This window comes from Scyliorhinus torazame, chromosome 2 (assembly GCF_047496885.1).
Source record: "Scyliorhinus torazame isolate Kashiwa2021f chromosome 2, sScyTor2.1, whole genome shotgun sequence".
Classification (NCBI taxonomy): domain Eukaryota; kingdom Metazoa; phylum Chordata; class Chondrichthyes; order Carcharhiniformes; family Scyliorhinidae; genus Scyliorhinus; species Scyliorhinus torazame.
The window spans coordinates 385,343,430-385,359,787 of NC_092708.1; the positions used below are offsets into that span (position 1 = coordinate 385,343,430).

Genomic DNA, 16,358 nt, shown 5'->3' on the forward strand with positions numbered 1-16,358 from the left:
AAAATAAAAATAGGCAGATGGGTGGATGAGATTTTGTTTTGCTTCAGTGTGTTGTGATGATCTGGAATGCGTTGCCTGAAAGAGTGGCGAAAAGAGATTGATTGGTAACTTTCAAAGAGGAATTGGGTGTATATTTCAAAGATTTGCAGGGCCATGGGGAACAGTGAAAAATAAGTGGATAGCTCTTTTCAAAGAGCCAGCACAGGCACAGTGGGGCTGAATGGTCTCTTCCTATGCTGTAAGATTCCATGATGCGGGAGAGAGATTTCATGCAATACTGGATAAGTTCCGATTTCGGCTCATCATAAAAGACATTGCTCAGTTCCACCAGCCAGCTTTGCTAGTCCTCAAATGATCTGTTCAGTCATTGTTGACTTCATTCAGGTTGAGAGGGTTGTTAAGAAGGCGACGGTGTGTTAGTTTTTATTGGTAGAGGGAATGAGTTTCGGAGCCATAAGGTCATGTTGCAGCTGTACAAAACTCTGGTGCGGCCGCATTTGGATAATTGCGTGCAATTCTGGTCGCCGCATTATAGGAAGGATGTGGAAGCATTGGAAAGGGTGCAGAGGAGATTTACCAGAATGTTGCCTGGTATGGAGGGAAGATCTTATGAGGGAAGGCTGAGGGACTTGAGGCTGTTTTCGTTCGAGAGAAGAAGGTTAAGAGGTGACTTAATTGAGGCATACAAGATGATCAGAGAATTGGATAGGGTGGACAGTGAGAGCCTTTTTCCCCGGATGGTGATGTCTAGCACGAGGGGACATAGCTTTAAATTGAGGGGAGATAGATATAGGACAGATGTCAGAGGTAGGTTCTTAGAGAGTAGTAAGGGCGTGGAATGCCCTGCCTGCAACAATAGTGGACTCGCCAATACTAAGGGCATTCAAATGGTCATTGGATAGACATATGGACGATAAGGGAATAGTGTAGATGGGCTTTAGCGTGGTTTCACAGGTCGGCGCAACATTGAGGGCCGAAGGGCCTGTACTGCGATGTAATGTTCTATGTTTCACGGCCCTTCTACAATTCGGAACAGTTGTATGAGTGGTGTTAAATTACATGGCTGACTCTATTGAGGATTATTGTACATGAAACAGTCAATCCTAAACATAGGTACACCAAAAGAAAAGCTCTATGTACGTACGCCACGCCAAAAGATTTTCCACAAAGAATTACTCACACTTTCCAAGTCCGCAATCCGATCCTGCATAAAATGAAATAAAGATGCAAATCAGCCTACAAACTCTTCAATAATTGTCGGGCACTAACACGTATCCATCAGGTGAACCTTTACAACTCAAATTAAAACAAGCGCAGTGGAAACTCACAGCAGTTCTGTCAGCATCTTTAAAAGAGAAAACACAAGAGAATGTTTCAGATGTATATGGATGGAGTTGCTGTGATCAGGAACACACTGCCTGAAAGGGTGACAGAACAGGAGGTTCAAATGTTACTTTCAAAGGAGAATTGGAAAAACTCATCTGAAAAGTATAACTTTACAGGGTTATGGTGAAATGTCATACTAAATGGATAGCACAATAAGCCGAGTGGCTTCTTTCTATGCTGTATGATTCTACCTAGGGCCTTCCTACTGGGAACTTAGTCGCGGCAGGAAATTCCCAGGAGGATAGAGGAAGTGCTTTAGGGATGCTCAAGGCCAAATATGTCTCCTGACTCATGGGAGACTCTGGCTTCTGACTGACCAAAATGGAGAAGGCTCAGCTAGGAATGCAGCAAACACACAGGGCGCTATTCTCTCCCCCCCCCGCCGGTGGGCGAAACGCTGGGGCGCCGCGTGAATCGCACCACGCCGCCCCGACCCCCGCACGGGTTTCTCCCACTCCCCTGGAAACCAGCGGCGCGCGATTCGCACCGGGCCGCTCGGAGAACCAGCGAGCGGTGATTCTCCGGACGCATGGGCCGAGCGGCCGCTACGACACGAAAGGTTCCCGCAGGCGCCGTCCACCCCTGGTCACTGCCGGCGGGAACTCTCGGGAACGCTGGGGGGGGGGGGGGGGCTCCTTCACCGGGCTGGCCTCCGATGGGGTCTGGCCCGCGATCGGGCCTATTAGGATTAGGGATGGAACGATGGCCTCGCCAACGACGCACACAACCCGTGAAGGAATGAAAAACACATCGACCATTTCGAATTGGCACTACCTGGCATATAGTTTGAAAGTAAACCCACTTCAGTGTTTTTCTTCCAAGATTCGTTGACATAAAATTTTCACCATGGTCTGAGGAACATAGGAGTAAATATATATATAATTTTTATAGAACCCGACAGTGCAGAAGGAGGCCATTTCGCCCATCGAGTCTGCACTAACTACGTGCCACTTTTAGCATTGCTGCCTTACAGTGCCAGGGACCAGTGTTCGATTCCAACCTCGGGTGGTTGTCTGTGTGAAGGTTGCACATTCTCCCCGTGTCTACATGGGTTTCCTCCGGGTGCTCAGGTTTCCTCCCACAGTCCCAAGATGTGCAGGTTAGGTGGACCGGCCATGCTAAAAATTGTCCCTTATTGTCCAAGGGTCTGTAGGTTAGGTTGGATTACGGGGGTAGGTCGGGGGAGTGGGCCTAGGTAGGGTGCTCTTTCAGAGGGTCGGTGCAGACCCGATGGGCCGAATGGCCTCCTTCTGCACTGTGGCACTCTATGGTGCATATTTATATGATGTAAGAAAATCAAAGACCTTCTGATACTTTGATCACATTTACACAGTTTATGAAGAATAATTCCTGACTTTCCTCTCACTGGCAACTTATTTTGTGTTTTTTATTGTTGATGGGATGTTGGCATCACTAGCAAGACCAGCATTTATTAACCATCCCTACTTGTTCTTGAGAATATAGTGATGAACTGCTTCAGTACACGTAGTGTGGGTACACCCAAAGTGCTGTGTTAAGGTGGTGGTGTTTCCATGGATCTGCTGCACTTGTCCTTTTAGGCAGTAGGGGTTGTGGGTTTCAAGAGTGCAGTCGAAGGAGCCTTGACAAGTTGGTGCAGTTCATCTTGTAGAAGGTACATACTGCTTCCACAGTGGAGGTGGTGGTGTTTAAGGGCTTTTCCAGTGGTCTGCTTTGTCTTACAGATCATTTTTTGACTGCTTAGGTTAAGAGTTCAGTACATACAAAATTAAAAGAAAAAGGACTGAAATGGATAATTTCCATGACCTATTATTTAAATTAAACAATTACTGTTGCCTTCAATATGTTTTCCCCCTCCACCACAAGAGAGCAAGAATTATGATAGTAAAAATCAGTTTTGCTGATGTTACTGAAATGGTCCATAAAGTCTCTATTGATTTACAACATGAATGGAAGCTCCCCAGGTGGAAGCGTACGTCTCCTAACAGACATGCATTGTGCAACCGCTTTGCCACACTACCTTCCCAGTTATACAAAATGTCGCTTCCGGATCACTAAAAAAAGTTATACTCACATCATATCGTACCTGCAAAGCTCTCATCTCTTCATCCTTCCGACACATCTTTTGCAGCAAATCTGTTAAAGAACAATACACAAACCAATATTCATTTAGGACATCAAGGAGATACAAACCTTTTATTATCACTCAGAATGAATCTGTCATGACTTTGGTAATCGTTAAATTTGAGCTCATCCAAAATTCTGCGATCCATACCCGAACTCACACCAAGGGTTGGTTTTCACTGGTCACAGTTCATCCCTGCCCTCTCACCAGCTAAATGGTCAGGGTGGGGGTGAAGCGTGCCCAGGATCCCAATGGCCGCAACAATTTAATGCTGGGAGTAGTGGTCCATCTACGGTCTCATTCCTCTCTATCTCTGTAACTTCCGACAACCTTGGAAGATCTCTGCACTCCTCCAATTCTAGCCCCGTGCATGTAGTTGATTTTAATCACTGTGCCACTGGTGGCTGTGCCATCAGCTGCTTAGCTCTTGAGCTCCGGCATTCATTTAACCTCTCTGCCTCGACACCTCGCTCTCCTTCTTTAAGACACTCCTTAAAACCTATCTCAGTGACCAAACATTTGATCACCCACAATATCGACTGAAGCAACAAAGTCCATATGGATGGGCTTCTGATGCATTGATCCTGACGGGCTGGGCTGGACTGGCTTTATCCTGCTCTGGGCACTACACAAAATGACTACCACATGGCTGGGTTTTTTTTAACTTGGAAGTGGGTGTAACATAAATGGTCAGCTGAAGAGTCTCATTGCACACTAATAAAATGAATGCTCAGGGTGCATTGTGAAGACAATGGGGCAGAATTCAAGAGCCAGCACTCCAATCAAAGATCCTCCACCAAGCAGGAGTACCCATTGGGAATTCTTGTGCAGAAGTCAGAGTGGTAGGCTCACAACCGACATCATTTTATACCCTTAATGAATAGAAAATCCAGCGGGTCGCAAACCAGGCATACTGACTTCACACTCAAGTTCCAAATATGCCCATGAGGGGCAGGAAATGATCCGTTCGTCTATCGCACCTCCCCAATACCATAATAGCCGTGGTATTTATGAAATGAAAATGAAATGAAAATCGCTTATTGTCACAAGTAGGCTTCAAATGAAGTTACTATGAAAAGCCCCTAGTCGCCACATTCCGGCGCCTGTTCGGGGAGGCTGTTACGGGAATGTAACTAGGCATTTCCACCCTCTCCGTTACCCCAACTCCACTCCATCACATATCGTTTTGACACATATAGCCCATAGCCAATTTTGTCTTTCCCCATCTTTTCTTCCTTTGTCACTATTTATAATTCTCAATCCTGCAACCTTTATCGAACTATTTTGTAATTGGAATGGATTGTGGTACAAAACCAGGCCAGGCTTTTATGGGACTGAATCTCATGTCTCTGTCTGCTGTTAGATTCTGGCAATAATTTGACTTTGGGAACTGCCCAACAAGTCTATTAAAATTCCAGAGTATAAACGTGGTCATAACTGGCACTCTTTTGGCAACTTCATTTCAGCTAAATGATGATAAATAGAAAAGTGTGACTGGCGAGTGGACGGTGTGAGGTGACAGTGAAGCACAATACTACAAGTAAGCACATAAGAAATAGGAGCAGGCCATTTGGCCCCTCGAGCCTGCTTTGCTATTCAATAAGATCATGGTTGATCTGATTGAGGCCTTAATACCACTTACCTGCCCCCCCCCAGCTCCCATATCCTTTAACCCTTGTCAATCAAAGATCTAACTCCGCCTTGAATAAATTCAATACTCCAGCTTCCACTGCTCACTGAGGGAGAAAATTCTAAACATTAGCAACCCTCCAAGAGAAGAAACTCCTCCTCACCTCCATCTTAAATGGGATACCGCTTATTTTGAAACTGTGACCCTAGTTCTAGATTACCCTGCCGAGACCTCTGAGAATCTTAGATGTTTTAATAAGGTCACCTCTCATTCTTTTGAACTCCAGTGGGTACTGGCTCAACCTTTCCTCATAAGGCAAGCCATTCATCCCAGGAATCTGCCTAGTGCACCTTCTCTGAACTGCTCCCAATGCATGAGAGAAGGAACTTCAATTTACACAGCAGCTTATTATGTCCTCAGGACACTCAATGTGCTGCTCAACCAATAAATTACTTTTGAACTACAGTCAGTGTTTATACAGGCAAGTGCAGCAGCCAAGAGTAAAGCAGTGAATGAGCAATTAATCTGTTATTAATGCTGGAGATTGAAGGGTGGATGTTGGTCAGGACACAGGGAAAACTTTGAATGGTGCCGTGGGAGCTTCAGCACTCAAGCAGACAAGACTTCACTTTAATATCTTGCACAAAAGACAATACCTTTGACAATGCAGAACTGAAATATCCGTGCATGCATTCACATACCTGCGCGCACACATGCACACGCCTATTGATTTAAAGCTGGCAAATTGCCACTGGTTTCTGATATGCCAGTCTTCATCACCCAACATCACCAAAGTTAACTACCAGGTTCCCTGAGGCTGCAGCCATGGGAGACTACTTTTCTTTTTGCAATCGACTGTTGCAAATCCTACCTTGAAGTTGCCACCTGCCACATGGGTCCCGCATGTTAGGATCCAGTAGCACCAGCAAGGCACTACATCAGTAGAATAGCAACCACAGACACACTAGCAGCCCTCTCTGAGTCAGCCATGAATCAGTTGGTAGCACTCTCACCTCTGAGTCAGAAGGCTGATCCGATTAGAACCCCATATTTCCACCTACCCCTGATAACCTTTCACCCCCTTGTTTATCAAGAACCTATGTGCCTCTGCTTTTAAAAGACGCTGCTTCTACTGCCTTTGATGTGGAGATGCCGGCGTTGGACTGGGGTGAGCACAGTAAGAAGTCTTACAACACCAGGTTAAAGTCCAACAGGTTTGTTTTGATGTCACTAGCTTTCGGAGCGCTGCAACGCTCCGAAAGCTAGTGACATCGAAACAAACCTGTTGGACTTTAACCTGATGTTGTAAGACTTTCTACTGCCGTTTGAGGAAGTGAGTTCCAAAGACTCACAGCCCTCCGAGAAAACATTTCTACTCATCTGTCTCAAATGAACAACCCTTTAGAATCTCCCACAAGAGGGAACATCCTCTCCACAACCACCCTGTCAAGTTCCCTCTCGATCTTAAAAGTTTCACTCAAGTCGCCTCTTACTCTTCTAAACTCTAGTTAAAACGAGCCTAACCTGTCCAACCTTTCCTCACAAGACAACTAAATCCGAGTTGTGATTATGCCTCACACTAACCATCTCCCACTTTACTTCATCTCATCTGAAATGCAGACGCTTCTAATCCCTTCTCTCTCATACACTTGTCCACCTGCCCCTTAAATACATCTATGGTATTCAACTAAACAGTCCGCGTGATTATGAGTTCCACTTACTGGCTAAAGAGGTTTTTGCTGAATTCCTTATTGGAATTATCAGTGACTATTTTATATTTATGGCTAAGAGCGATGGACTTCCCCACAAGTGAAAAAATCTCCTTTATTTGTACCCTCTCAACCTCTACTTAATTTTAAAGCCCACTATTAGATCTCCCCCTCAAAGGCTTCTCTTTTCTAGAGGAAAATATCCCCAGCCTGTTCTGCGTTTCACGATAGTTTTAATCCCTCGGTTCTGGAATCATTTAAAATTCATTATACAGCTTAAGTGGAAGGATACAATTTTGCCTAAAATCCCATTACCACATGCATTCACTTTCGTGCAGCAAAGAAAATCTTTTGATTGTCATCCTGCGTAGCTTATTTTTACGGTCTACTGAACAAGGTAATCTCCCAGCAGGGCCTTGTGCACTATTTCATTCTTAATCTCTCTCTCTCTCTCTCTCTCTCTCTCTTCCCCCCCCCCCCCCCCCCCCCGCCCACCACCACCGATCTGCTAGGTTAACCTGCATCTCAGCAATCAAAGTTATCTGCTAGCCTGTATTTTTAGCATAACACAAAAACCATCGCTTTGGTCTGTAAAGCCCCAGCTTTATGTGCAACTCGTGTCCATCACTATGAACGAGACAAATTTAAATACCTTATAGATTAATATCTTTCCATTAATATGGGCCATGTTATATGCAACATTTGTCACATACCCAATACCAATGAGTGCTTTTCAAGTTTCTCAAGTTTATAAATCAGGATTTTATGGCACGCTCAGATTGCTGCTCTGACACTGTGTCCCGTGTTCCAGGGTAGCTCTCAGGGACCACCATCAAGTGTGAACGATTCAGCACACACTATCCCGGAGTTTGAAAGCTCCCTTCAGAAGCACTTGGAACCTGGTCCAATTTGATCCCCCCACCCAACAATGCACTTAATCTGGCTTGACACTTTGAGGAACCGGTGTGTTGTGAAGTGGCTATTTAGTAGGCAGATGAAGCAGCCATTTTATACACATCAACAGCGTGACCAGTTAATTTGTTTTGATTCGGCTCGGTGGCACAGTGGTTAGCACTGCTGCCTCACAGCTCCAGGGACCTGGGTTCAATTCCAGCCTCGGGTGACTGTGTGGAGTTTGCACTTTCTCCCCGTGTGTGCGTGGGTTTCCTCCGGGTGCTCCAGTTTCCTCCCACAGTCCAAAGGTGTGCAGGTTAGGTGGATTGACCATGCTAAATTGCCCCTTAGTGTCCAAAACGTTAAGTGGGGTTACTGGGTTACAGTATAGGGTGGAGGCCTGGGCTTAAGTAGAGTGCTCTTTCAGTGGGTCGGTGCAGACCCGATGGCTGAATGGTCTCCTTCTGCACTGCAAATTCTATTCTACAATTCTAAGAGAATGTCAGTCAAGGCACTTGTAGATGTCTTTGCTCTTTTTTAATCGTACCAATAATTTTTTTATTCCACCTTAACTGACAGATAAGACCTCAGTTTCACATCCCATTCAACAGGAAATATGGCTGGCAACACACCGGTTCCTCAAAGTGTCAAGCCAGATTAAGTGCTCAAGTAGGATTTGAAGTGCTCCTAGCTGAGCCAAGCATTCTGGACTGTATTGAAAATGTGTTTCGATTGAAAGGTGAATGCTAGTCAAGACACCAGGGAGAACATTCCCTGTTCTAAAGTTGTGCCAAGACTACGATTTAACATGTTGTTTGAAAGACGACATCTCCAATACTACAGCACATGGTTCTGTGATGAAGTGTCAGCCTGGGTTAGGTGCTGCACTTTCTGGAATTGAGCTTAAACCTCCAGCTTTCTAACCCAGAGGCAACAATGCTACCCACTGAGCCACGACTGACACCTTAGTGAAAGCCAACAGTGCAGTTTAGGCTCTCTTCCCGTAAAGAACCTGCTGTGATACCAGGGAAGATCCAAAACCAGAACGAGCAGGCCAAGCAGCACTTATACACCCGATCATTCTGGTGCGGCTGGTTCAGCACAGACCAAGTAAATTTCTCATCAAAAAAGCCAGCAGGCAGGGACTGGGTATTTAACTAATCTGATATATAAGCAGCAGAAAATGCTACAATCAATTAGCAGGTCAGGAGAAAAAAGCGGCGAGAGAAACAGTTCATGTTTCAGGTCGATGACCTTTCATCAGAATCCTACATCTTTCCAGCATTTATTTTTATTTCAGATTTCCAATTTTTTTTTGTTAACGTACTCTCCTGGCTGAGCAAAACGAAATTAGAAACTGCAGACTTGGCTGACTGGTGATCTTCAGCTGAGTGTCTGGGTGAGTAGGTTTTCACCTGTAATTTGTTGTATTAATAAATCTGTTTTGCACATAATTAAACGGACCATACTTCTGCCCCAAAAGTAATTATTGCAGAATTGCCACACAAATTCTGCACTCAACCTCTCCAGGCCTGTTGATCGAAGGGTTTTTGTCCCATGTGCAATAACCTCCTCCAGAGATTCGGCTTTGTTGACCGAGAGCGGAACTCTACCTGCGCTTCCCACTGCTCTCCCTGGTTTAAGATGTAGCTTGAGGTTCCAAGTCATAGGGGCTAGGCAAGAGGCATGTGTGGTCTCAAACAGTTAACCGTGCCAATCTCCGGCACCTTCAACCTAGCATCCTACAAAACCTCTAATCTATTTAAGTAAGGTGGAGTGGCACGGCAAGTCTTCAGAGCCCAGTCTATCACGTGGGTAACAGGCCTTTAAATCTTGCAGCCATGGTCACAGGCAGTGGCAAAAAAACATTCTTCTTCTTTGTCCGCCTGGAGCTTTTTCTTTTCACCACTTTTATTCAGTCCTGCTGCAGATTGGGAATAACAACCCCCGAGGTCTGTGGATGGTGATGGCATCATCTCATGCTGACCTAGTTGGAGGTTTAGCCTTCCCCACCTCTTATTGAATTCGAACAGCGTGCGAGAGAATTTATTTGCTTCAGGCCACAATTGCAGTCAGCATATGTTATCATATTACAACCTTGAATATAACGCATATTGGTTTGCTTTCCATTTCCCCCCCTGTTCCACTGACTGCCACCCCTGCCCCCCTCTAACACTTTACACCCATCAATACTACCCCCACCCCCACAGTGTTTAAAATCAACAATTAAAATAAAAATAGTAAATAAGCAGATTGCCATGTTTTAAGAGGCATGGCAGCACAGTGGTTAGCACTGTTGCTTCACAGCCCTAGGGTCCCAGGTTCAATTCTCGGCTCGGGTGACTGACTGTGCGGAGTCTGCACGTTCTCCCCGTGTCTGTGTGGGTTTCCTCCGGGTGCTCCGGTTTCCTCCCACAGTCCAAAGATGTGCAGGTTAGGTGGATTGGCCATGCAAAATTGCCCTTTGTGTCCAAAAAGGTTAGGTGGGATTACGGGGATCGGGTGCTCTTTCCAAGGGCTGGTGCAGACTCGATGGGCCGAATGGCCTTCTTCTGCACTGTAAATCCTATGATTTTTTGCTCCATCCCAGGTGCTTTTCTCCACGTTTCCCAAAGCCTTTTACAACTTGGTTATCTCTTACTATTTGATCAGAATTGTGAAAGTGTTTCATTTTAAAAACTGTCCCAAATGCTTCTGCAGTCCTGACCCCATTTCCTAAGCTATGACCCCCACCCGCCCCCCGCCACATCAACAAAATGTTAGACTAGCCAAAGAAAAACTGTGGGTTTTCTTCTCTTAAAGTCTCTTAAAAATTGACCTTGTTGGAACATTGAACTCAGCAAATCAATCCCGTTTCCAGTACTACGTCAAGTCCTTGAAACACAATCTAGTGATGACACCTTCAAATGTCACTAACCCAAAATTGACGGCCCTCCTTACGGCCCTTATTTAAATGTTTCCCACTATCTTTATTATTTATCAAATACACGGTGTTCAACTGGATAAACCGCTCGGCTCGCCAACAACTGTGTCAGTATTTCTTCCTTGGTCTTTTCCATAGAAATGTGCTTGTAGAATACAGCTGATTTTGGAAGCAATAATAATCTGTATTATTGTCACAAGTAGGCTTACATTTACACTGCAATGAATTTACTGTGAAAAGCCACATTCCGGCGCCTGTTCGGGGACACAGAGGGAGAATTCAGAATGTCCAATTCACCTAACAAGCCCGTCTTTCACGACTTGTGGGAGGAAACCGGAGCGCCCGGAGGAAACCCACTCAGACACAGGGAGAATGTGCAGACTCCGCACAGACAGTGACACAAGCCGGGAATCGAACACTGGTCCCTGGCGCTGTGAAGCAACTGTGTTAACCACTGTGCTACCGTGCCGACATTGCCAGCATCATGCGTGTTAGAAGTGTTGGTTCAGTCGGCAGCACTTCGTGCTGGACTGACTGTGGATTCAATGCCACAATATAACATGATGCTGCATTGTTGTAGGGCATTCTGGTTCCATTGAACATTAAACAGAGGTCTTCTTTGTGAGATCTAGTGGTTCAAGATTACCGTCCGAGGGTCACCTCTACCTCAACCGAAACTACCAAACAAACAAAATTAATTGGTTATCATTGCAGTTTGTGGTATCCACATCTGCACAAAGCAACTGCTACATTTGCACACATCATGGAAGCTGCACTTACTCACTAAATGGGAAATACCACACAACATTTCTGAGGTGTTGTGGGTGCTTTATGAATACGTATATTAAGCATTGCAGAAGAATATGGATGGGGTTTTCTGGCCATTCACATCGGTGAAGTTGAACCCTGCGGTGAGTTCCTGCGGGGCAGGCAAGACATGTAAATACCTATACACTTTGGCGGAACAGGAAGACACTAATGGTGGCCAATGACTTGCTGCACCCGCCATGGGAAAACCTGCCAAGGGAGGCCAGTAAATCTTGGCCCACAAGTTTATTATCAATGAAGTCCACCAACATCTTGATTTTACAATGTTCTTCCTTTAGTTGAAATCCCTCCCCATCTCTTACCCTTCAACCGCCTGAGTATCTGCACTCCTTCAATCTTGGTCCCACTTGCTTCTCCCATTTCTTCGCTCCACTACTGGCTTCATTGTTTAGGCCCTGGGCAATGCAATCCCTTCCCTAAAACTCCCTGCTCCTCTGTTCTTCATTAAGATCCTCCCTTAGCACTCTCTTTGTCAAGCTATCAGTCCTCTTTCTGAATATGTACTCATGTGACTGTGTCAGATTTTGCCCTTTAAAACTCCTGTGAAGGATCTTGGCATGAATGGCCACTTTAAAAAGTGCTCCATAACTGCAAGCTGTTCTTAATCAGTTTGAACTGAAGCACGCAACGGTTCCTAAAGCAACCTCTAACTGAAGTAAAAAATATCAGCATAGCCAACGAAGAACGTTTCAAAGGAGTACGAGATAACAGACACGAAAGGGAGATTCACAAGAAATAAAACCCTTAAATCAACCAATACAGATGCACTGAAAATGTTGGATCAGAGAGATACTGCAGCTGCTGTTCATCTGAACAGGTTTATAAAGGATATACACAGCAAACCTGAAGTGATATGAAAAGCAAACTATAGCTAGGACGGCGGATATCCTGAGACAGATCTTGCGAGTCTTGCAACTTTTACTTATTTGTTCAAGGGGTGCAAGCATTGCTGGCAACGTCAGCATTTATTGCCCATCCCTAGTTGACATTGAGACAGTGGTGGTGAGCTGCTGAATTGGACCATTGCAGACAATGTGGTGTAGCTACATTCCCTGTCCTGTTAGCAAAGGGGGTTCCAGGATTTTGACCCAGTGACAGGGAATAAATGGCAAAATGGTTCTAAGTCAGGATAATAAGTGACTTGGAGGGGAACTTTCAGGAGGTGGGTGTCCCCATCTGTCTGCTGGCCTTGTCCTTCTAGGTGACAGAGGTCATGGGTTTTGTAGGTGTTGAAGCTGCGGTGAGGTACTGCAGTGCATCACGTCAATGGTGCACACTGCTGCCACTATGCACTTGTGGTGCAGGGAGTGAATGTTTAAAGTTGTGGATGGGGTGCTAATCAAGTGAGGCAATTTGTCCTGGATAGCATCGAGCTTCTTGAGTGTTGTTGGAGCTGTACTCATCCAGGCAAGGACTCCAGACTTGCGCAAATTGTGTCAAGCCTAGTTTTCCTCGTCAACACTTCTTTTGGTTAGTAAAAGTCTGGATTCGATTAGGAATAATGGCATGTTGTAATCTTTCTGCCACAGCTCTATCGTTCTCTGCTGGGCAATGGCTGCTTGCTAAAGCAAATAGGTGCTGGGTGCTCTTGGTTACCTTGCAGAAGCGGTCTTTCTTCAAATGCAAGCTTCAGCAACCATAGGCAAACCACTTGATTGTAGGAGACATCACAGGCATCAGGATACTCTTTGGTTGCGTTGCTTAGTGACACTTACACAATCACACTGTTCCCAAGAGCAGCAACCCTGACCAATTTTCCTTTCCCTAACTCAAACAAAAGTACATGAGGGTCTCAGATTTAATATCTGTTGTGAGAATGAAAGCGGGTTCAAAGGCAGATATTTATGCTGATGGGAGATTTGAGCCATTAAATCTTTCCTGGATATACTGAAGCAATAAGAAAAAGTTCGCTAGAGAGCAGGCACATGAGAAAAACTTGAGGAATCAAGTCAAATCTGGTGATAACAGACCAACCGTCCAGATATCACACGTGCTCCAAAGAGTCTTGAGAAAATGCAGGTGGCTTTATATGTAATCTGCTCATATCATGTGGGCAACGTTGGCAAGGTGAGCTATTGTCCATCCTTAGTTGTCCTTGAGAGGGTGATGATGAGCCACATTCTTGAAACAATGCAGTCCATGTGGTGTAGGTATAGCCACAGTGCTGTTAGGGAGGAATTGAGCCAACAAGTGAAGGAACAGCGAAAAAATTCCAAGTCAGGATTATGTGCGACTTGGAGGGGAACTATCAAGAAATGAATCGGCAGAATGAATACAGCAAAGGCTAAGCAACCCAACAACCTTTTGACCATAGTTCTGAAGACTTGTGCTCCAGAACCTGTCATGCTTCTAACCATAACTGTTCCAATACAGTTATTGGCACCTACCCAACAGTGTGGAAAACTGAATGGCTATGTCCTATTCCCAAAAAGCAGGACAAACCCAATCCAGCCAATTACTGACCCTGTCTACTCTCAATCATCTGCAAAATGATGGAAGGGTGTTGTTAAATGTGTTATTCAGCAGCACTTAATCAGCAATAACTTGCTCACTGATGCTCATTTTCGGTCCTGTCAGGACAACTTGGCTCTGACCTCGTACCAGCCTTTCTGCAAATATGGGCAAAAGAGCTGAATTCAAGAGGTGAGTTCAGAGTGACTGCCCTTGACATCAAGGTGTTTGACTGAGTGCGGTATCAAGCAACCCCAGCAAAACTGAAGTCAATGGGAATCAGGAGGAATACGCTCACTGGCTGGAGTTAGGTTGTGGTTATCGGAGGTCAATCATCTCAGATGTAGAAGACCACTGCAGGAGTTCCTCAGGCCAGTGTCCTCGGTTCAACCATCACCAGCTGCTTCTTCATAAAGTTTCTGCAGTGCATAAGGAGGCCATTCGGCCCATCGTGACTGTGCCAGTCCTACGAAAGAGCATCCTACCTAAGCCCATCCCCCAGTCCTATACCCGTAACCTCACCCAACCTGCATATCTCTGGACACTTAAGGGGCAATTTAACATGGCCAATCCACTGAACCTACACATCTTTGGATTGTGGGACAAAACCGGAGCACCCGGAGGAATCCCACGCAGACACAGGGAGAACATGCAGTCACTAAAGCCCAGAATTGAATCCGGGTCCCTGTGCTGTGAGGCAGCAGTGCTAACTACTGTGCCGCCTTCTTCGATGACCTTGCCTCCATTATAGTAGAAGTAGAAAGTGTTTAGTCCCATTCATAACTCCTCAGATACTGAAGCATTCCGTGCCTAAGTGCAATAAGATCTTGATGACTTTCAGGCTTGAGTTGATAAGTGGCAAGTAACACGCGTGCGACACAAGTCTCAGTGAATGACCATCTCCTTTAAGGAGAGAATTTAACCATCTTCCCTTAATATTCAATAGCACTACCATCACGGAATCCCCCTTCCAACAACATCCTGGGGATTATCATTGACAAGAAACTGAACAGGACCAGCCATATAAATATGGTGGCTACAAGAGCAGGTCAGAGGCTGAAATTTCTGTAGCGAGAAACTCACTTAGTGACTCCCCAAAGACTGACCAAATAATATCAGCACAAATGTTACAATCCCCATAGACACTTGTAACTTTTAAAAAGAAATTTGCATGCCCAGAGACCAATGAAAAGAATCGCTCAATAAGATTTCACATTTTAAGACTTATACTGAAACAGAAGAACTAAAATCAACATCAACTCAACATCACTTAGTGCGCAATCGCACACAAAAGGTATACCAGAAGGCACAACACAGGGCTGGCTAATTTCAAAATCATTTGCATTTTGTTCCTGTCTTAAATAATGTGATACGTGCACCCCATGTGCTCATTGAAACTTCCAGGTTTTCCTACCTCACTGCTGATGAATGCGAATATAGTACTAGTATGGCATTATTCCAGAAATACATGACTGTCGTTCTGAAGACTTGTGCACTTTAAACTTCAGATCATTTCTGAGAATCAGCAGGACATCAACCACAGTTCCTAGATATATAGTTTCACAGCGGTATTTCTGACATGGTTATCGAGTTCATATCTTGGGCAATTCATTTATAGCATCCTTCACTGACACTGTCACGGACAACCTCCAGTGACCAGTTCCCCATTTGGTTGCTCGCAAAATGGCCAAAGACGCCTCGTTTCCTTGTGCTGTTTGCAGGTGATTACAAAAAGCAGCACAGTGATAAAACGCAGAGATGCCCTAGGAAGATGTGTCAATGTCAACATGTAGCCGACTGTGAAAGGATGAGGGAAAAGGAGAGTCTTCCCTTTGACAGTCTCATCCATCAAAGAGCCTGCAAGGTGTAAAATGGCTCCAGTGTTTGATTTTAGACTGCCAGCGAGCTAAATTGCAGAGTACAGCAAGATGCCTGAAGCAGAATTTGCTCTCATTATGCAGTCTCTGTGCTGAGAATGCTTGTTTATCAGAACTCAAACTTCAGGAATAGAAGGGGTAGGGTGGGGGTGGGGGGTGGAAAAGGCCGCAAAAGGAAAAAAAGTACATCTTTTATTATTAGAGCAAAAAGACCTACTCGTGTATGCTTACCTCTGATTAACACTGTTGTGTTATCGAGTAACATAAGCTGCTGCTTGATGTAGGCTTTGCTGGATGCGCCAGACTCTGAGATACGTGCAACGTGTTTATTGAGCGATTAATAATGCTCCTGAATGAGTTTGATGCTCTGCTAATCTGACTTTAGTATCTCAGTCTACTCTGCTAATGATACAAGCTTGCTCTAGACCACATGCTAGGGTGTGATGTTGCTGTTCATCAACCCTGTCTTGCTCTCTAGGTTCCTGCCGGTGGAAGAGGCAGAGCCTGTGTGCCTTGTCCTTTTTATAGTGGTCGTGTAGTGCCCCCTTGTGGTAAT

General features: G+C 45.1%; 1 protein-coding gene across 3 annotated transcripts in view; it reads right to left on the reverse strand.

Moving 5' to 3' along the window:
* Positions 1-16,358, reverse strand: part of LOC140405340 (centrosomal protein of 128 kDa-like) — a 589,746-nt gene that overhangs the window by 68,855 nt on the left and 504,533 nt on the right. For 2 of the 3 annotated variants that reach the window (XM_072493651.1, XM_072493633.1), the window contains exons 18-19: positions 3,440-3,501; positions 1,181-1,204 (exon numbers count right to left, since the gene is read on the reverse strand). In XM_072493651.1, coding sequence (XP_072349752.1) covers positions 1,181-1,204; positions 3,440-3,501 — 86 coding nt within the window. The remainder of the gene's footprint in view (positions 1-1,180; positions 1,205-3,439; positions 3,502-16,358) is intronic. The other variant, XM_072493643.1, reaches the window with a different exon arrangement.